Source organism: Thunnus albacares, chromosome 11 (assembly GCF_914725855.1).
Source record: "Thunnus albacares chromosome 11, fThuAlb1.1, whole genome shotgun sequence".
Taxonomy (NCBI): domain Eukaryota; kingdom Metazoa; phylum Chordata; class Actinopteri; order Scombriformes; family Scombridae; genus Thunnus; species Thunnus albacares.
Window position 1 is genome coordinate 15,347,684 of NC_058116.1, and position 21,912 is coordinate 15,369,595.

General features: G+C 38.5%; 3 protein-coding genes across 3 annotated transcripts in view; 2 read left to right on the plus strand and 1 right to left on the minus strand.

Moving 5' to 3' along the window:
• The first annotated feature begins 1,085 nt into the window (after nucleotides 1-1,085).
• Nucleotides 1,086-8,264, plus strand: cir1 (corepressor interacting with RBPJ, CIR1). The gene is made up of 10 exons (XM_044365443.1): nucleotides 1,086-1,272; nucleotides 3,042-3,136; nucleotides 4,225-4,298; nucleotides 4,447-4,460; nucleotides 4,600-4,652; nucleotides 4,760-4,808; nucleotides 5,249-5,369; nucleotides 6,205-6,311; nucleotides 6,570-6,655; nucleotides 7,085-8,264. The coding sequence occupies exons 1-10, from the start codon at nucleotides 1,201-1,203 to the stop codon at nucleotides 7,797-7,799; spliced, it is 1,386 nt and encodes a 461-aa protein (XP_044221378.1). The 5' UTR covers nucleotides 1,086-1,200; the 3' UTR covers nucleotides 7,800-8,264.
• Nucleotides 7,936-12,744, minus strand: sp9 (sp9 transcription factor). The gene is made up of 2 exons (XM_044365444.1): nucleotides 12,340-12,744; nucleotides 7,936-11,782 (listed from the first exon to the last, which is right to left on the minus strand). Exons 1-2 carry the CDS (start codon nucleotides 12,358-12,360, stop codon nucleotides 10,484-10,486), a joined length of 1,320 nt encoding a protein of 439 aa, XP_044221379.1. The 5' UTR covers nucleotides 12,361-12,744; the 3' UTR covers nucleotides 7,936-10,483.
• Nucleotides 12,745-15,837: 3,093 nt separating this feature from the next.
• Nucleotides 15,838-21,912, plus strand: part of LOC122991962 (obg-like ATPase 1) — a 46,206-nt gene continuing 40,131 nt past the window's right edge. The window contains exons 1-3 of the mRNA XM_044365446.1: nucleotides 15,838-15,999; nucleotides 16,107-16,198; nucleotides 21,512-21,655. Of these exons, the coding sequence (XP_044221381.1) occupies nucleotides 15,985-15,999; nucleotides 16,107-16,198; nucleotides 21,512-21,655 (251 nt within the window). The 5' untranslated portion in view covers nucleotides 15,838-15,984. The remainder of the gene's footprint in view (nucleotides 16,000-16,106; nucleotides 16,199-21,511; nucleotides 21,656-21,912) is intronic.

Sequence of the window (21,912 nt, forward strand, 5' to 3'; positions counted from 1 at the left end):
ACTCCACTAAATTTATTTGACAGCTGTAGTTACTTATCAGATGAAGATTTGACACAATAGATAATAATAAGAAGCTTTTAAAATGCAACACATTGTTAAAGATGAATCAAGTGGTTTCCAACCTTTTTGGCTTTTGATGTCTTACATAAAGCAGTGTGTAGTCGGGGTCACATTTCAGATGTCTATGAGTTGTTAACAGCTCCACCAAATAATGATTTTTTCCCTCTAAACTTCTCACATGGTTTCAATTCAGTGAATGTTCAAATGATGCAATATTTCACCAAACATCAAAGATTAGAGAAAAAGTCCAAAAACTGAGAACAGATTTGTGTATCAGAACTTTGTTTTTTTTCTTCTTTCCTCTCCCATTAATCATCTCACAACCCCTCAGATTTATCTGGTGACCCTTTGGAGGGGCCTGACCCATAGGTTGGGAACCACTGGGCTAAACTAGTTAACTTTATATAAAGTAGTTGAAACTAGCTTCACCTCCAGCAGCTACAACAGTAACATGCTGGTTACACACTGATGCTTCAGTATTAATAATCTAATGATGTCATATATAATAATATATCAGTCAGAGGGACCAAACCACTACTTTTACTTTAATACTACATCTTACTGCTAATACTTGTGTACTTTTACTTATGCAGGATTTTTCATGTAGGACTTTAACTTGTGATGGAGTATTTTTACTTTGCTGTGTTACTTTTAAAGGATCTGAATACTTCTTCACTGCCTTCATTCTAGTTTACACTAGCATTTTGCACTATTAGCCTACAGTATTACACATTAGCAAGTTTTTTTTTATTATTATAACATTGCTGCAAAGTGTAAACAAGGCTAATTACTGTCATTTCATCTGTTATGTATATCTGTGTATTAACATTATTTAATGTGGCATTCCTCATTAACTACATGCACAAATCAAGTTTATTGATTATGGAGTTTGCTGTTTAAATGCAGATATTGTGGCTATATAAATATAAATCTATACAGATAGCTGTAACGTTACAACGTGTATATAGTTACAGTTATACAGAAACGTTACTTCTATGGTTTAACGGCTCCACCTCGTCTCCAACACTTAACTGACTTCAGACGTGTTTGTTTACATGCGGAGGAAGCGACGCTAGCTACTGTTAGCGCTTAAAATTAACGCTACGTTTTCCACTTAGCTGACGTTTTAAGAAGTCAGCCATGGGGAAGTCGTTCGCAAATTTCATGTGCAAGAAGGATTTCCACCCTGCGTCGAAGTCAAATATCAAAAAGGTGAGTGCTAGCTACATTTAGCGTCACTGCTTGAGGCTAAAGGACAGCAGGTTAGCCTGCAAGCTAACGAGCTATGCTAACCAGCTATCGCTTTTATTGCTAGCCTGGCTGCTTCTTACCAAGATCCACTTTTGTATATCATCATTTGATAGAAATGCTGACCCCAGAGTAAACATTTTGTTCGATATGAATCACAGCAGTGACAACGACAAACTCTTAAAGTGAGCTAGCGTGACATTAAGTTACGTTGATAACGTCAATTTAAAGCGTTTACAGTTCATAGCTCAAAGTCACAACTTCAGCTTCTTTAGTTCACTTTGCTGTCGTGGTATTTAGAGGGAGAGACAATGTTAATGTTCTGAGTAATAACATCATAGTATAGTCATCACAGCATAGTTTTTTCATCACGAGCTGTTTCATTGAAATGTGCGTATTTCAAAACAGTGCTGACCAACCATCGCTATACAACATACAAATGAGATGGGATAAAACTATATTGATCCCAAGATTCACATGTTACAGCGGTGCAGGAGACAAGGACACAGACAACAACTAGGAGTAATAAATGCAAACAAAATAAGAAGTCAAGTAAATGGAATTCGATCTATATACATTATAAACATCACAATACATAGGCTGTATACATGACCTGACTTGAAAAAATAGTGCAAAATATGTGCAGAAGTAATGGTTATTGTCAGTGTAGCTACAATTATATATGTAGATGTTATATAGGTGAAGTAGAGAATACAAAATATAAATAAAATATGCAGTAGTGTTTTCTGCACAGGTCATCTATAGTTCTACATATTATAGTTCATGTGCAAAAGTGAATTTGTGTGCAATAGTTGAGTCCAGAGCTCTGGAGGATGGAGGAGTATGTGGGGTGGGATGGAGATTGGTGGTGGTGGGCCTTCACAGCTGTTGCTTGATTTCATTGGGCAATTTCATTTTAAAAACACCAGCTCTGCCGTGACATTGAGTGGTTATATAAAAGGAAAAGTCAGACTAACACAATAAAGCCCAGAGGTTGTTTTATCCTGTTGACACAGTTCTTGTTGTACAGTCTGAAGGCTTGCTAATGATTTACACGAAAGAAAAATCAGTCCCATAATTAAGGTTTGGTGAAACAAATCAAATTACTATTATTAATATGACTGTTTTCAAATTTTTTGTACTATTTTCTGTACTGCTGTTTTCATGATTTTGCTGATAGGCAATGTGATGTTCTTGTTACAAATAAATGTAATAAGAAATGTTGTATGCTTTATTCATTCATTTGCAGTAGGCCTGGAACTCTCACTATTGATTAGTGTGTCTTTTACACTCCTGTTTGGTCTATAAAATATATAAGAGCTCAAGCTGATGTCTTCACATTACTTTACTGTTCAACAGTCCAGAACCTAAAGATATTTAATTTACTTTCATATAAGACAAACAAAAGCAGCAAATCCTTTCTTTTAAAAAGCTGAGATCATAAAAAAATTGGCAGTTTTGTTTGAATAACTGTGTGATTATCAAGTTTCTTGCAAGCTACTGGCAATTTTCAGCTGATCAACCTTTCAGTTAACTGACTATTATCTCAGCAGTGATACATTGTAAGGGGTAGGTAAAGGTCAGTAATTGCACATAGCTCACGAGAATCTAACTTCCTTGTAGCTATTTCTGTGTCAGGCAAGTTACCCAACAGTGTTGGAATATATGAAGAAGTAAGGAGGATGTGTGCTTGTGTGTGTTGCTTTAATCCTCCTTTTCACTCTATCTTACAGGTATGGATAGCAGAACAGAAACTGACTTTCGAGAAGAAGAAGCAAGAAGATCTCATGCAGGCGTACCTGAAAGAGCAGGACAATTACAATAACAGGTTAGATAAATATACATGATGATACCTTGTATCTCCTAATACACTGCTCTCTTGATATTAGATTATTATTATTATATATTATTATTATTAATCAATAAATACATACTGAATGTTTTACTCAGTAACCAGAATCAACATCAACTTTAGCAATAAGGCTGCTAGCTGAAGAAACCCAGTAGACATTTTTTTGGGCTATGTTCAGACTGCAGGCAAAAGTGTTATGTAAAAAAACAAATCTGAGTGGCCCAGATCTGATTTTTTTTTTTTTTTTTTTTGGCTGATATTTGACTCAGGTCTTTTTCATAACAGTGTAAATAACACAAATCACATGGAATCTGATCATTTCAATTCTGATTTGGGCCACTTTCATATGTGCTCCTAAATCAGATACGGCTCTGATTTTTTTTCAATGTGACCACAGTCTGAACAATCATATTGGAATTCATGCGACTCTATTCCAACTCCTACTCACGTTCTCAGTGAGATCGGTCGCCTGAACTAAGTGTCTTGCTGCTAGAGTCTTGTGAAGAGGTGCTGACAGATGTAGTTAAAGTAGCCCTTGACATCCTGAAATTTTGGATGAAATCTGTTTCTGTGAAGCCATTCACGTCACAGTCTCACCACTCCTGGCTCCAACTCCACATCCACACACACCTCTGTACAGAAGTAGCTCCACAAAAAGCCATAATTAAAAATTTGGCTCTCTTTCTCCTCATGCTCATCCTAGTTATCATCTGCTCATGAATTTGCTGGCTTCCACTGCACACCGACTTATAAATGAAACCATAAACACTGACTTCAGTGGCCTCATACAACAGCGTGCTGCCTGAGACGTCTTTCTTATTGTTCTTTTGTGCATGCGGGGCACTTCAGGACTGTGACGAGTTCACACTGGAATATGATATTGGCCACATTTAAAAAATAATGTGAACAGCCAAACAAAAAAATTGGGTCCAAGCAATAAATCCAAATTGAGCATTAAGGCAGTATGAACGTAGCCTTGGACTTTCTCCAACTGTACAAGTAGAATATGTTGGTAAATACCCTTTTGAAAAATGACATTCAACATATTGTTTTCTCACCTCTAGGTTGTTAATGGGAGATGATCGTGTTAAAAATGGCCTCAACTTCATGTACGAGGCTCCACCCGGAGCATCCAAAGGTAAACGATCACTTGAGCCAAACAGTTCTGATCCCTAATAAATATCATTTCAAATTCCAAACATCTGATGCTTAAGAAAATAAAGCTTAACATTTTAATATTTGTTCATTTGTTTTTTTTCCCTTCCTAATTGTCTTCTGTGCTGAAGAGGAAAAGAAGGAGGTAAAGTAGAACAAATAATGATCCTACACAGTTCCACATATACATACATGTTCTGCATGTTGGACATGCTTTACATTGGTTTCCATTCATTTCTAGCTTGAATGGTCTACATGCTAACAAGAATGGTTCTGTTTCTTAGGAGGGGGAAGAAGAGTACAAGTTTGAGTGGCAGAAGGTTGCTCCTCGAGAGAAGTAAAGAGTTGATTTTTTACACACATTGAAATCTTGTTGGGGTGTTGTCTGGTGCTCTTGCAGAATTTTCATCTTGCTTTTTTTTTCTTTCTAATATTCTCATGTAGGTACGCAAAGGATGACATGAATATTAGAGATCAGCCATTTGGTATCCAGGTGTGTTGTGATTTGTTTTTATTTGAAGCATTTACAGTCTACTAGTGGTTCCCAAGTCGAGTCAAGTGAGTTGGGACCCCCACCACCCCCCCATGTGGACACAAAAACAGGAGACAAAATGAAACTCCTCCACAAAATTGTTTTATTTTTCTCAGATTTTCACTTTTTTTTTTCTTGTAAAATGCTGGGTATTTTCAACTCTTCAGCTCTCTGAAAATCCAACAAATGAAGCAGTTTGAAAAGGAAAAAAAAAGTTCTACTTTGGTTGCAGAGCTTATAAAACAGCTTGTTATGCCAGGTTAATGTATTTTTCTCTTGTAATTGGGTGTTGCCATAATTTTTAAAGCAATCTGTAGAGTGCGGTTTTGTTTCAATTATTTTGCATACGTATCCATTATTGAGACAATTCAAAGTGATGTTTGTTGTTGTTACCTTCACAGGTGCGCAACGTGAGATGCATCAAATGTCACAAATGGGGCCATGTGAACACTGACAGAGAATGTCCTCTCTATGGGCTGTCGGGTATCAATGCCAGCTCTGTGGCTTCAGAGGAAGCAGCAGGTAGGATACATACAATAATAAGTCATTATTTTACTTGTTTTCACTTGCAGTTCTTTTGTGTTGTATGTGGTAATATTTTCAAATTAAGATTTAATGTTACTATGCTTTGATACATATGTAAAAATCCACTATTTTATATACAGATTTTATTTAGATTTTATTTTTTTAATTGATTGAGAGTAATTAATTAAAATAAACATCAGTGCAAATAAGTAAATGTGTATATATAACATTTACAATAACTGATCATTACAAGGTAAATTAATATATAGACATTTTACCTGATGAAGTTTGGTTCCTAAATATATATATTTCTGGTTGTTGTTAGTTATGCAAAGGAATAATTGCAGAATAATTGTACCAATGAACAGGCAGCCAGAATATCTGTGCTGCTTGATATCTGCAGCCAGTGGGTGAGCTTTTGTCTGTCACAGACGGTGCTGCAGGTACACCTACTGTATCTCTCCTCTCGGGTTTCAGCCGGAGCTCCAAGTCTAGAGCTGATTCTGAGTTCTGCAATCAGCAAGTTGAGTAGTAAAGTAATAATGTTTACCCTGGGAGAGTCCAGTCAGTGCATGGTGTTGATGGTGGAGTGCTGTAATGGTCCCCCTCCTGTGCCGGGAGAAAAAAAATGTAATTATTGTGTATTCTGATTTCCTTAACTGCTGCTTTGGCAGAGAATGATATTGTATGATTTGCTCAGCCGGAAGTGGAGTGAGTTGATTTGATGTCCCATTCTGTTAACAAAGCCGCCCCTGAAATTCCCACTGTGGAGATAGTGGTTGGCATGGGTCTTACATCAATGGGACTCTGAGGCTGTGATTTGTGCTAACAGGTCCGTCGATGCACCCCTCGGAGTTAATGGCGGAGATGCGAAACAGTGGGTTTGCCCTGAAAAAATGTGTCCTTGGTAGGAATGCTACTGTTTGTGATCCATCGCAGGTAATTGTCTGTCTCACACTCCCATCTTTACACACATAGGATGATATACGAACACACACATACACTCTTACCCTTGACAAAGGAAAGACGAACTATATCTTTGGTACGTCCATAGCTTACATAGATTTACTGCAAAGCGGCTAGTTAGTGGGGCAGCTTAAGTCGAGTGAACAGATTAGATAAAACATTGTTTAACATAACGTCTTCTGTTGTCATTCCGATTCCGATGCAAGCTCCAATGTGCCGTGTACTTTACAGGAATATGTTGCGAGTGAGGAAGAGGAAGATCCCGAGGTGGAGTTTTTGAAGTCATTAACAACCAAACAAAAACAGAAGCTCCTCAGGTAAAAATGAAGCACAATTTACAAATTTTAATTCATTAAAACTTTAAGGAACAGACTTGAATTGAGATCATTGAGCCAAGATTACATTATTGTAATTTTTTTTTACATGGTTTTGGTATTTTTAAGCCTCACCAGAGGTGGTTGAGATTGAGCTGTGGGGGAATCTCATTACATGATCTGATGAATTACAAGATTACCATGTTTTCTTTCAAATATATTTCAAATATGTATTTGTAGCCTTTATGCAATATATCAGTTGTAAAAAAATTCTAGTTTGTTATCAGGTTGTTATATTTCTGTCATTTTTGACGCAGTACATTTTTCTTAAAACCTTGATTTGATTCATATAATTTTTTGTGCTAATATTATATGTTTATCTGCTGCCTTGTTGGAAAATGTTAATTGAATGTTTGCGTTCCTGTTATACAGAAAACTTGATCACCTGGAAAAGCAGAAGGCCAAGAAAAAGAAGAGCAAAAAACAGAAGAAGAAAAGCAAAAGAAAACACAAGAAAAAGCATGAAAGTAGTGACAGCTCGAGTGAGTCGTCCGATAGCAGCAGCAGCAGCAGTGATAGTGGCTCAGAATCAGACAGCCATGGCAAGTTCAAGAGCCAAAAGAAAAAGAAGAACAAGAAAAAAGAATCCTGCCGGGATAACAGCTCGGAGAGCAAGAGACAAGTCAAGAGTCAGAGAAAGGCCTCCTCTCACAGGAGCAGGTCACCGAGCCCTCGCACTAGACAGAGGCGGCCTGAAGAGGAGTCCGGAGATTATGGACAAACAAGGACGGCGAGGGGAAGAAGCCGGAGTCGACAGCGCAGCCCGGACAACAAGATCAAGCCGGAGAGAGGTCAAGAGAGAAAGAGGCACAACAGCAGGGACAGGCAGAGACCTAGCGGCTCCAAGTCTGGCTTGGAGAGAAGTAGGAGCCGCGAGAGAGGCAGGGAGGATAGAGGTAAAGACAGGCATCACAGTAGAGATGGTGAGAGGAACAGAAGTAGCACAGATGGAAGGAGAGGCAGAACAGCAGATGGGAGGAGTAGAAGCAGGGAAAGGAGGAAGGAAAGGGAGGGCAGAGGAAGAAGCAGGAGTAGGAGTAGGGAAAGAAGAGAGAGAAGCCAAGACAGAATAAAAAGAAAGCATTGAGTCCAATATTGGACAAAATGTCTAAATATTTTGGATATTTTTTTTGGCAGCGACTGTCTTAGTTATCACACAGCATCCATGTATTTAAAATTCAAATGGCAGATAATGCGCCGAGGGTTTCTTTTTCTTCCAGTAGAGGGAAGCAGTCGACAGAAAATATGTAGATGCAGCTCATTGCACTCTGTGTTGTCTCTTACTGTATGAAGGGATCTGAATTAATTGATTACCATTGGAAGCAATTTGCAGCTATGATCCGCTGATGGGAAAATGTTGGACTCATTTTCATGGTCAGTTGGCCATTAGAAAGACTATTTCTGTTGCTGCAGTTTTTATCTTATTTTATGGTTGTGTTCTTGTCTTTTTTTTTCTGGAAATATCAACATTGTAAGATGTAACTTAGACGGCTGATTCCTGGAAAAAAAACAGGATTTCATTTAATTTCTGATTAAATTTGAATCTTCCCAATTTTTTGCTTTTTTTGCAGTGGGATAAATGAACGTTAGCTCCTAACTCTGCTGATTTTTTTTTTTTTTCTGTTGATTGATTACCACTAAATTTAAATCTTTTAAACTCTGGACACCTGATAGCAAATTATTACAGTTTTGCACAAATATTTTTTTGTTATTGTGTAAAATTTCCACGCTGTGTCTGAAGCTGTGAAATATGTCCTGCTGGGTTGTCCTGCCGTCAAACTTCTCTGATCTCTTCTGACGACGATCACATAACAAATATGATTTATGTCCAAATATCAGCGAGTAAATATTCTACTACAGAAATATAAATACTGTAGAAAAAACACAGCAGTGACCGCGTATAGACAGAATAACGCTGCACCATATTTTTTATTCATGCAGACCAGTATTTAATATTTTGATATGGGAGTCGGTGTAGAATATAAATAAAAATCTGATTTTCATTCATCATATTTCATTTGAAGCCAACATGTGAACATGTAACTTCCAGGCCTAAAAAAATCACACATTTAATTTCACACGTTTAGTCTCCAAAAATCGAAAATCAATTTTAATCTCAATGAAAACAAAAAAAACCCCCAAAAAACAAAACAAAAACAATTAAAATTGATCTCAAAAACAGATGCTAAATTTGTGTTCTTAAAGATACAAATTCAGCCTTTCTAACGCAAGTGTTGCCTCTAGTTTGTCTTTTTATATTTTGATGAAATTCAAATAGGCAATCTAATTTGATAGTTTTCACTATCTTTGCCGTTTCCTTGAAGCCGCTGTTGCACAAAAGGAAATGAAAATAATTTCCCTCTATTGCCTTCTGGTCAATTTAACATCCTCTTCAAAAAGAAAAAGAGAGTGTCTGGATGAGATGCTTTTCCCTGACGTATTCCCAGTCCTGGACTCACGCTGTAATTATTCCCCGGCTTTTTCTTTGAGAGTCGGACGCTGCACTGGGTAAGCACAAAGAAGTCAGAGAGCATCCTTGAACCCTTTCAATACGGGGCCACTGATATTCAAATAACATGCAGGCTCCATGTGACTGCGCTGAGCAAAGAGCATTTCAAATTCAACATTTGCATGTGACTCTTTGCCCCTTCTTTTTCTAAAGTTTTTTAAAAAACTGCTCCCATAACATGTCTGTGGCTCCTGGCAAAGAAAAACCACATCCTTATTCTCGGCCCATCGATTGGTATGCAAATGAAAGCAGTTAATTTGGACAATTAGAATAAATATTCAGGGACCTTTGTCATCAAACCCCCTTGGAAACCCCCCGATAAAGTGAAACTGAACAAAAGATGTCTCGGAGATTAATTAGATATTTGATAAGACACGAATCCCTAATCGCAAATACAAGACACATGGGGCTGCGATGTGCTCGAAGTCATAATTAATACCATTTAACAAGATTTTCATTTGGGCATGAAATGTCTTTTCCGGGGCATTAAACATTGATTTATTCCATAGGGGGAAATAGTGAAAGTCAAGGTGTTTTATAGGCGATTTTTAAGAAAAATAACCTATGAGCAGAACGCTGACTTTAAAATAAACTCCTTAATATTAAAAAAAAAATCCAAATAAGGCGAATCATTAAATAAAAATATAACAATCTACATCACACAATAACAGCCTTTTTTAAGATGTTTTAATTACGATAAAATGAAAGTCTTATACGTGTGACTTTATACAGGTAAACATTTATATATAGATATTTTTTTTTAGCAAAGAAATAAAATGGGTAACCAAAAAGTTTAAAAAGCTGTGTACATACATATCCACAAAGTGCGTCCAAAGTAAACTCCCTGATTTCCAGGATACCAACACGAATAAAACAATCATAGCCTAACATTTACATGAAAATAACACATAGTTTAGTCGTCATATACAAGATGTAACTCACATTGTCCAACCAAGTTCAACAGGTTCCGCGCACCCTTTTAAGCAAACATCCATTTCATTTTCAAGTTGACCCCTAAAAATTTCCCCACAGGCCTACAGTATATCACTCTGGATTTTCTCTAGATGGATTTACGAATTAAATACTCGTGACGCCTGTTGGAGAATATATTTTTTTTTAGACTTTGCAATCGCTTCTTGAAATATTTTCTCCTTTATTGTCTGTCAAATAAGACCCGTTTTCAATGCTGTGCAGTTTTGTTTTTTCTGTTTGTTTGTTTTTTTTTAAATCTGGTTTGATTTTGGGTGATCTCAGAAGCCCCATTAGGGCTCGTCGTGAGGAGACGGATCCTTAACAGTGATCCTGGGATTTACCCCTTCCAAAATAAGTTCTGGGGACTCGGACCTCGGGGTCTCCAGGTTACTGGTGTCGGTGTCACTGTCGCTCCCCTTTTTGCCTCCTCCACCGGCCGTGTGCGTTTTGATGTGCTTGCTCAAATGGTCACTGCGCATAAAGCGCTTGTTGCACACCGGACACGCAAACCTTTTCTCGCCGGTGTGGGTGCGGAGGTGTCTCTGGAGCTCATCGGACCGAGTGAACCTTTTGCCACAGAAAAGCCAGTTGCACACAAAAGGCCGCTCGCCGGTATGCCATCTCAAATGAGCTTTGAGGTGAGATGTCTTTCCATACACTTTACCGCAGCCGGGAATGTGGCAGCTGTGGAGTCCCTTTCTCCGCAGGCTGGCCCCGGCGGGTCCCAGCCGCTCAGCCTCCTGGCAGTTGGGACAGTCACATGTTGCTCTGCCGGAGTACCGCCTGGACGACCTTGAGGAGCTACTTATTCCTGAACTGCCCCCCGAGATCATGGCGTTGGCGGTCGAAGCGTCTGTGTAAGTGGGGATGACGGTTTTGAATCCGTCTTGCGTTAACAGGTGCTGACTGGTGGACAGTAGATGAGACGCAGAGGGGCTGATTCCAGTGGAGCTAAACGCCGAGTGGGTCAGCGAGGAGAAGTCCGGGTTGTAGCCACTCAGCTGGGAGTGGATGGCTTGGGGTGTCCCGGAGTGCAGCGAGGTCTGGAGGGTGCTTGCAGGATTCTGGACATCGAGCCACGACCCGGGGTTAGTGTGGACATCCCACCACGAGGACGCCCCGTTGGTAACATCACCAGAGATGGTCGAGTGGAAACCGGATTTGTACCACGACTCATACGGGTGCGCCATCCCAACCCGCGGGTAAAGAGTCTCTGCTGATGTGTGGACTTTGGAGATAAAAGCTGACTGTCCAGACTCTTGGGATGTGACGCTCGCGGAGTTGGAAAACAAACCGCTGTACTCTGTGGAAAACGCAGCCGAGGTCGGGGAGGTGGAGGCTAAGCAAAAGGCGCTGTTGCCTGTGCCACTCGTCGGTGTTAGTCCTGTCGTCGCGCGGCTTGTTGCTACTGTGAAACCGGGCAGACTGGATCCCAAGTTACAGCTCGAGGAGGATCTTTTCCACGGATGAAATCCACCTTTCGAGAAAGCGCTCGAGTCAGGTAAAGTTGTAAGGGGACTGGTGTTACCAATTTTGTTGCAAGTTGCAGCCAGCATAGCTAGAGGTGTAGTTCCAAACCGTGGTTCTTCCTAAAAAAAAAACAAAACACAACAAAGCTCGAGTTTAAACAGGCAATTAGACACAAATAAAACCACTTGAGCAGGTAAACTTGGAAGTGATGCTCAACAAAACTTGAACTTAAACTAATAAAACAACTATTAAAATTATAATTTCATCAGATATATGTTGGGAGAAAAGAGAATGTAGGCTATTGTTTCAACGAGGTGAAACATAAATAAAACATAGTGGAAGTAATAATAATTAACACTGTCGTAAAATATTACCTGCATCAGATAAGAGCAGTGTATATAGTGAGTAGAAAATACTAAAAGCTCTATAAAGTTTGATCATCTTTCATCAAGATAGCGTCGAGCTTTGTCAGCAAATAAAGGTGTATTTCATATAAAATAGCTACCAAAACAAGTCAAGTCATGATAAATAACATAAAAGTATCCATAACCTTAATAGATGTGAAAGCATGCGTGTTTATGAAAGGCAAAACACTTCCTCCGTGGCAAAGGAAAAGTGGGCTCCAATAACTTTTACGCACAACTTTTGCGCACAAATAAAAAAAAGTCAGACTCACCCCAAGTATAGACGTAGCCATATCCAGGGTCTGTGCTGTTGTGAGAGTGTCCGCGATGTCAATGCTGTACGGCTCCAATGTGATTCAAGACTCACCGTGTTTGACTCAGGTCACACGGTTTCTCTCTTGGCTCGCAGCTCCCAACACTACCTAGTTGTAGAGAGCGTGTTCTTTGAAGTACAGCTGGCGAGGATGTGCAGCCAATCTAATAGCTGCATTCGTGGCTGGGGTTGTAGTCAGCCAATGAGAGAACAGACCACAGACAGAAACACCAAAAACCCCGCCGTCAATCATCTGTTGTGCAGCCTCTGCTCAGACTGTCATACAAGACACGATTTGGTATTTTTTTTTAATGCATACGGTTATTTTTTATGTATTCTCACACGAAGGCTCAATGTCTCCTTTCATTGCAGAATTGAGTTCACACGTCAGTTCTCCAAGAGGTAAGTTGTTGTTGTTGTTTTTTTTTAATAATTTTAAATCGTTTTTTGGACTGTGTTGGCACTCTCATCTGTGTAGGTTTCCCTTCTGATTTTCAATATTCAGATCATGCGCAACACGTCATTGAGAAATTGTTGCTATTTAAGCGCAGAGTATCCTGAACAATGTGAGAGACTGTTGTTGCTGATGACTTTATCAAAAACAGCAAAGCCAGGGCATGCTGCTGTGTGTTCGGCATGGCACAGCTTATGAGGCACGAGAGGAAACAACTGATGTCATATGCTCCGTCCTAAAAAAAAGTTTTAATGTTCATATTGGAAAACTCACAGATGGATTAAGTTTTGCTGAAGAAGTCCAGAAGCAGCTTGGCCTCTCTTCTCCTGCAGCGCGGTCAGGTTATTTATGAGCTGCTTGATAATGATTAAAAAAACTGACTGTCAGTGAATACATGAAGCAAAACAGATTATGACTTGTAATTGATCAGCTAACCTACAGCAGCACAACCTTTACTTCCAGACAAAATTTACGCGCGTCCATGCTCGTGTTCGCGCGCGGCCGTGCCGTACGCGCTCCCCCTGCTTACTTGTTGGGGGAGTGCAGGTGAGGGGTTAATTAAAAATGACAGCTTGCTTTATCGGCGCGTGTTGTAGATCTGTTTTCAAAGACAAAAAAAAAAATTTGTAGGCGGAAAAAAGTTTCAGCATCCAGGGGACGCCAGCTGAAAGGCCGCCAGTCATCTGTATTAGACTGATTTAACAAGAGCCACGATACCTTGTCTTGTAGCTGAGCAATGAAACGTCTTGTCGGCCAAATCACATATTTGATTAATTTGTGGACAATTAAAAGGATGTCGTGTTTCACCAATTTTCCTAAACTTGCGACTCATATTTTTTTATTCCTTTTTTAATATCACAATACAATAAACCAGGATATTCCATAGCTTGTTAAAGCGCTCAGGGATAATGGCATAATGTAAAATTGACCTGCTCTGATGTGAATCATCATCCTTTTAAAAGTTAAAGCAATTTTCCAGATAAAGGCCTGACCGAAAGATGTGCATTACAGTATTCAAAACGGACAAATAATGCTCCATTATAGAGTGTGAATGCTGCCAGTCAACACAGGCGCAATTTGCTCAAATACTCTTTTTTCTTTTTTTTTTTGCTTTTTTTTTTTTTTTTTTGCTTTAAAACCCCACCTCTGGAAGGGTGAATAAAAATCAGTCTCATCAAATACCGAGCGCTGCCAAGAAAATTGAATCATTTTTGCAATCATGACAATTTGGCAGAGTGCTGTTAACAGTATTAAATGTCTGTTCTACATAAACAAAGTTGATTGTCGCTTAAGAAGGTAAATTAATTCGGGCGTTAAATGAAAATGAACGCAGAGTGTGAGGGCATTTCTTTTCATTATAATAAAAAATCGGACAATAGATTTATCCTTTGATTAAGATATTGTAAAATTATTTAAAAAAAAACAAAAAAAAAAAACAGGATTTGACCGGGTTGATTCGCCTGTAATAACAGATAGATAATACAGTTTTTGGTCCGTTTGTTCAGATGTTAATATTCTGATTATTTCTGTAGTATTGTCTTAATGAGGAGCAGTGTGACCGTTCAGATTGGAGTAATGACGCTTCCAAGTCTTAACAAAGAAATCTGTATAAGAATCACAGGCTCTCTATTTATCAATAAATTCACGTCTTTTTTTTACATACATCGCTTTAAATATTTTTGGAGGGAAGTGTATTTGTCATATTAACCCAGAATAATAAAAATAATGGTGATGATTTTTTTTTATTTTTTCAAGATGTTTACTTGTGACAAAAGGCGAGAGCATGATCTTGCTATGTCATTCAAGTGAGAATTTTGAGTTGAATCTGTAATTCTGGACTCCATTTGTGAGCACTTCTCTGTGGCAATTAGGAGCCTATTACAAGCCATTAGATTGATCAATGTACCTTAAACAATGGGAATGATTTATTTGGTCGAACAAAATGCTCTGCATCTATTGTGATGAGTCTAAGTGGGGGTGCATCCATCAACAAAAGATAAATGATTAATTCAGACCTATTCATTTAAATTCTTTCTACAAAGGCAGCCTCACTTGCCTCAAATCCAGATTATTAAAGCCTCATTTTCTGTATGTTGAACCAGACAGGCTGCTGGATTGGGCAACGCTTTTTTTTGGTTGTGCCCCTGTGTGCTTTAATTTGTATTTCTGCTGAGGGAAGTTTATTTGAGGACATTTAACTAATTGTCGTAATTTTGTGTGTGCTCGTGTGGCTACACCTGTTTCTCTCTCAAATGGGGGTTGGATGAAACTATGAGTGCAAGGATGTTACACTTTATATCAGTGGTGCTGAGGCTGTGCATTGTTATCTGATGACTGCACTTGTAACACCAGATCAGAGGAAGCTCAGTAAATAGAAAAAAAGTGGGCACAAGAATGAATATTGATATCTTATTTATCTTGCAGAGTTTTTTAGGTTGTGACATTAATTCTGTTTGTTTCTTTGTTTTGTTACGAGTGGCGTTAAATGACAATGTCTGCATCTGATCTGCCGTTTGCCATTTGTTTTATCACTTGCAGATTATAGAAGATAGCCTGTTGCAAAAGTTTATACTTAAAGGCTGTCAGGTCATTGTTTAGGAAATAGAACTGACGTACTTTAAAGTGCAGAGTGAAATAAACATTTGTTCAATAGTGAAGATTATTGCTGTAGGAAGTTAATGCGCTATAAAGCAAGAGGACATGGCAAAATTGCTTGGACCTTTCTGTGTAGAGATGCAACTCATGGATGTCTTCAGTTAGACGGCTGTCAACACAAATGATTCAGATGTTAATAGAAAGCAGGCAGCTGTTGACAACAGTCAAATCTCAGATAAAGATTAACTACACTTTCAATACCCACTTTTCAACCAACAGCTCTGTGCAAGATTGATCTAAAAGTAGCTCATCAACCTGCATTGGTAAACATCGACAGCTAAATTAGGAAGCACAGGTCAGCTCGCCAGCTTACAGTGTCAACTTTCATTTCCAGAGGCTGCATGTTCTATTTTCAGAGCGGGGAGCGAGCCAGTTCAAGTGCAGTCGGCTGGTTACATTGTGGGGACTTAGCTTAGCCTGTTTTCTGTCAATAAATGTTTATTTCTCTGCGTTGGTGAGCTGTTGTGGAAGTCAGCAAAAACTTAGGTGTGACCGATGGCTCCAAAGAAGGTGTGTTTTGTTGAGGAATAGCTCTGTTTTGAAATGAGGGTGCACTGTAGATTATGTAATGGCAAGTGCTCATTCTGACTGCAGACATCGCCTCATTGTCTTTACAGGGAAAAGGAAATGATGCACCAAAGCCGCCACCACTGATTGGAAGGTTTGGCACGTCACTGAAAATAGGGATTGTCGGCCTTCCCAATGTTGGGTAAGCAAAAAGGTTTTTATTTACATAGAGACTGCGGCCTTCTCACCATGCACTGCATGCTGCAGCATGTGCTCTGTCCAAATCTGTACTACCGGTGTATTTGCCTACCATGATACCATAAATATAAATGCATGTAAGGCAGCATGTAAACCGAGTACAGTCATCCATGACAAATTTGGACATAAAATTTAAAGAAATGTGTGAGGTTTGTACATATGCTGAACATATATATAAATATACGTAGACAACTGCAGATTCAACTGGAATGTTTGGCAGCAAGTTTCTATGAAAGGAGTTTTTACACGTCGTGCGTGTCACACTTTAAGCTGAAACAAGAAAAATCACATGGAGCATGATGCACATGATTTATGGCAAGTGTTACGATTGAGGGTAAACCCATGACAACCCAGCACATCAAAAAACATGGTTTCAATAAAATAGTTTAAGTTTCGATCATCTTACAATATATGCTACCAGTATTTTGTAGGTATCCTTGTATCTCGTGATAAACTTGTTGAGTTAAATTTAATGTGTTATTACAGCAGTGTATTTTCAATTAGAGGAAATGCTACTTTAGCTCGGTGTGACATCTTGTCATGATCTTGTCGTGATCCATCCACATTTGAATAAAACTGTATGACAGCAAGCAAAAATGAACCTATATTCTTCCTACTCTACTATGAATGCAGGAAAGCATCTTAAACGGATGAAAAGCCTTAACAAACTCAGATGCCCATTCATTTTAAATACCCACTTATCACTCCTCATAGGTGCACCAGTGGAAAGTTACAGTTCATCCAGTCAATCACAGGGAAAACACATACTGTAGACAGACAAACACAGTCACTCTCACATTCATATCCTGAACAATTTACACTTTCCACTTCACCTTAACCTGCGTCTTAAGTCTTTGAACTGTGGGAGAAAATCTAAGGAGCCGGTGGAAACCCACACAATCACAAGAAGAACACAAACCACGGACTTTCAGTGCTTATCGCTGAGCTTCCTTGCAAGCCAGTCTGTGTTGTACATTTTTAAAAAAAATCATACTACTCTTATGTTAACGGAGACAGCACATTTAACACAATACATGGAAATTGTAAGATTCACTTACTTGTCTTAAGCAACACAAACATAAACGTGTTTTAGAATTGAATTCACTGAAAAAAAAGTACCCTGTTGTGTTGTGTATTCTTTGTCTGTTTTTCCATCTGAGCGGACTACAGGTATAAGGTTTCAAGCATAAGTTTAAATGTGTATGACATTCTTTGGTGTCTCTCAATTATGAATGATTATGATGTCATCTTTTCTAGGTAATCCTAAAACTTTCCTCTTTAGCACAGTGAACTAAAGGAATGCAAGCTAAAACTAAATTAATTTCTGGTAGACGTAGTCTGTTTTTTTTTAAGTTACAGGATGTGAAACGGAGCCCCGGATCATGCCTCTTTCTTCTATGTCAAATGATGTGATTATAGGAGCAGAGAAGGAAGGTGCATATATTACGTACAGTAAGTGGTGAGGATGTGTTTGATGAATATATGTAAATAGAGTTTACACTGAGCAAAGTGGTGAAAATAAAAAGATGGTACTTCACCATAAAGACAAACTACGAAAGGCACTGATGCAGGGAATAGGAAGTATGTAAAAGTGTCTATTCGAGGTGTTTTGACATTCTTGTTGGTCAATAACTTGGGGCATTTATGATTGTTTAAATAGTTATCGTGCATCAATTTAAACATTTCTCTAAAATATGAACCTGTTTTATGACAAATGAAGAGTCAGAGAGTTACTCAGTGTCTTAAACTGCTTCCCTGCAAGAGTTTTTTATCGGTAAGGTGGACAACTTGACAAGCATCCTTGTTGTAGTCCTGTGTGGCATGGCTGCAGTGTGTTAGGAGGCTGACACACTGTCTTGCATGTCAGACCTGGTCAGACAGATCCACCTTGTCAGCATCCACCAAGACCTTCAGCAACATCAGTGACAGAGCGTAATCACAGGGCAGACCCCAAATGACTTTCCTGTAGCCCACCTTCGAGCAACAGGAAGGGCTACAGTGATAGGTCAGCTCATGTTCAGCTGACAGGTTCTTTTTTGCTGCACTATGAAGACAAATTTTTAAGTCATTTACAACACAACCGTTGTTTTCAAGCGGCGTAGAAAGTTTTGTAAGACCTGAAAACTGCAAGTTTAGTAAGAGATATATAATCACATGATGCAGAGCAATTATATTATATATTGTCAAATTGGAGTCACAGATTCAGTTGAATTTTAGACAGGCTGATGGTGTTTTCTGTACTCATTAATTATATATTTGGATGCTAGATATTGATAATGGAGGAAAAAAATAGCATATACACATTTAGTTTCCTACAGAAGTTTGTGCTGCTTCACATGTGGTGGATTTCGTCGCTTATTGCGCAAACATCTGACTCTAGTATCCAGTGTTTTCCTTTCCTACCCCACCAAAACCACAATTTCTTCCCTGTTTAAGAAGTAGAACTCATTGAGGTTGTGGGCTGCCATACCATGTTTGTGTCAAAGTACAACTTGTCAACCCTCCTGTGGTTTCTTCATGAATGAACCATGTTCAGATGCTAAGCCTGCTGTTACATGGGCGTAACTGACCATTCTTCACACACGGAAAACTTGGGAGCATGATGTGGCCGACCTCGCAGCTATTCATACACTTAGACCAGCGCATGTCCTACTTACTGCCATTCTTCCAGCTCAAAGTTTAGTCTTGATTTAACCCCTTTTTGGGATATACAGTACAGTTTACACAGGACATGACTTGCTATGATTGCCTCAAGTCAAGTCATTCTTAAAACTCTCCTTCACTTCACCTGGACTGAAATGAATTTAATGCTAAAGTTACACAGGGGTACCTACCTTTCGCTGGTAACACTTTTCTTTAAGTCCCCCTATTTAGCATGTATAAGCAGTATATAAACAGTCAATGAATCCTTTATAACACAATATAATGTAGTTGTAAGCAGATATATTGTAAATGTGAATTAATGTATTTGTCAACATCTATAACTCCTCTTGTTGGCGTCTAAAACTGGATGTGTGTATATAACCAGATAATAAATGATAATACAGTAAAACACAGTATGTCTTTATAGGAGAAATTGTAATTGTTGACTAACACTGTACCTGCTTACAACTACAATATAGGGTGTTACAATACTGCTTATAGATGCTAAAAGGGTGGACTTAAAGTAAAGTTTTACTGTTTAAGGACATGTAGGAGATGTAAATTAAGAAGCCAATGTTAAAAAAAAATCATCTCTAAGTAATACATTTGTGTATCTTGTGAATCTTCATTAATTCAGAAAAGCCCACTAATAGACTATGTTTCATAATGCACATATTTTTCTCAGTTCCTGAAGAGTTATTAAATACTTCTTATGTATAGATATGAATACATATTGGCTGTTTTTTCTGATAGTTGAGTCTAATATAAAATGTAAGGCAGCTTCAACAGACAAACTCTACTGTTATTCTTACAGTATGGCTAGCCTGTGCTTTGTCAACTCTTTATTTATACAGAGTGGATAGATGGTGAGCTCTGGGAAACAATTTAACAGTGTCATCGTTGAACTGAATTAACCAAGATGATTGAGATTAACAAGGCATTCAAGCAGAAAAACAAAGACTCTCACATCTTGATTCAAGCTGGCAAACTAGCTAAATGGTAAATGGTAAATGGACTGCATTTATATAGAGCTTTTCTAGTCTACCGACCACTCAAAGCACTTTACAACACATGCCAACATTCACCCATTCACACACACATTTCATACATTGACGGCAGAGGCTGCCATGCAAGGTGCCAACCTGCTCATCAGGAGCAATATAGTGCTTTTTATCCACTCACCCATTCACGCACACAATTTGGGGTTCAGTACCTTCAAGGAGCAACATGTGGACTGGAGGAGCCGGGGATTGAACCACTGACCTGATTGGTTGACAACCCACACTACCTCCTGAGCCAAAGCCGCCCCTAAGCTAAGGGAGTCGTCATTTATTATATAGACTGTTGTCCACACAAATAGGTAGCTAACCATGCAGTCTGACCTCTGTGAAGAAATTCATATGTGTAGGAAGGGATATGTCAAATCACAAATTTCAGCTGTACATACATTGACTGTACAGTTTGCTTTTTTCTCCTCCACCTTAACTTTGTATACTTTATAAAGTATGCTTTAATGTCAGCATAACCAGAAGATCATATTATTTTGAGACAAGGTTTAATTAATAGCTTTCTCTGCAGCTTTCAATCATCTTTGACAGTCTTCATCAGGGGATGGAGTTTGCACAGTTTTCATGGTGATGGGTCAGCGATCATCGCAAGAATTAATAATGGAATTTTGTCACATGATAAGTTTACAGATTTGTGAAGTAGTTCGCAGATAAATATTCCTAGTCGACAGTAAACTCAGAGTCCAAGGCTTTAAGTTGATCTTTTACCTAAAATATGTTTTTATAACTGCGTGTCTTCGTAAATGTAGGAGTTTCCAAACCCCACCAGTGGAAAAACACTTTGCCGAAATCTGGCTGCAAACTTCTCAGTGCACGTACTTTCTTTTTAATGATTACTCTCTAATTTGCGTTTAAGTAAGTACTTTGCTTAGTAATTATATTCTTACATCCATTTTCACACCTGATGGTGGTTGTAACATTTATTTGGATTGTTTTTCTTCTTTTCTTCAAGCTGACCCAAGAAAAGCCTTTGAGTATGTTAGAAACAATCTAGCTTTAACGAATTAATGCATGTACTTTAGCAATCTTGAGCAATTTCATGCCCATAGGACTTAGCAAACAATCATTTCAATGTGAAGCACTGAGTGAGGGAATAAAGATGGAAAGTCCTGGATTATAGTTAACCGCCATGCCATTATTACTCTTAGACACTTGCTATTGTCTGTAGATTTTGAAGTACACTTGAGCTGCTTGTGCCATAGAAAATAAATCTCTCTATGATCACAACATGGGGCAGCATTTGGTTGATCCTGTTCAACAGCTGAGATCTATAAGAAATGTAATTTGCCCCTCGATTCCATGTACAATTGATCTATTATGGGATTATCTGACCTTGTAATTGGGCATAGTATTTTAGAGTATTTTTGATTCAAGTGCTCAAATATTAAATCCATTAAAACAACCTTTTCTTTTTTGTGCAAAAAATAAAAATAAAAAAAACATTCTTGCATAATGTACTGAAGTGTTTTGGGATTATACTATCAAACCACCAGGTTCTACAGTAGCACTTTTAGATGGATTGACCTCACTGCTGTTTTTATTTTCAGGAAGTCAACCTTTTTCAATGTGCTGACAAAGAGTCAGGCGGCAGCTGAAAATTTCCCCTTCTGCACCATTGACCCAAATGAAAGCAGAGTGCCCATTCCAGATGAACGCTATGATTTCCTCTGCCAATTCCACAAACCTGCCAGGTATGGGGTCTCATCGTTCACGTATTATTCACACTTCAGATCTGTAGTCTCTGACGGTCTCCTTGCTATAGGTATGAGAAAACATATAACAATGTTGTTGACATGTAGCTACCAGTTTCTGTATATGATGTATGATTGCTGCCCTACTTCAAGGTTTTCTGTTAAAGAAAAAGCTGAAGCATCTGAACCTTCAATACCTGGTTATCATACACATTCATAGAGGCTGTTAAAGCAGGTTGAACTCAGATTTGCTGTAC

What these genes read in the sequence shown, in the direction of transcription:
- cir1 (XM_044365443.1), top strand. Translation starts at nt 1,201, where the DNA reads ATGGGGAAGTCGTTCGCAAATTTCATGTGCAAGAAGGATTTCCACCCT. An exon ending in CGAAGTCAAATATCAAAAAG is followed by an intron (nt 1,273 to 3,041) that starts GTGAGTGCTAGC and finishes TCTATCTTACAG; the next exon opens with GTATGGATAGCAGAACAGAA. An exon ending in GGCTTCAGAGGAAGCAGCAG is followed by an intron (nt 5,370 to 6,204) that starts GTAGGATACATA and finishes TTGTGCTAACAG; the next exon opens with GTCCGTCGATGCACCCCTCG.
- sp9 (XM_044365444.1), bottom strand. Translation starts at nt 12,360, where the DNA reads ATGGCTACGTCTATACTTGGG. An exon ending in TGGCTACGTCTATACTTGGG is followed by an intron (nt 11,783 to 12,339) that starts GTGAGTCTGACT and finishes TTTTTTTTTTAG; the next exon opens with GAAGAACCACGGTTTGGAAC.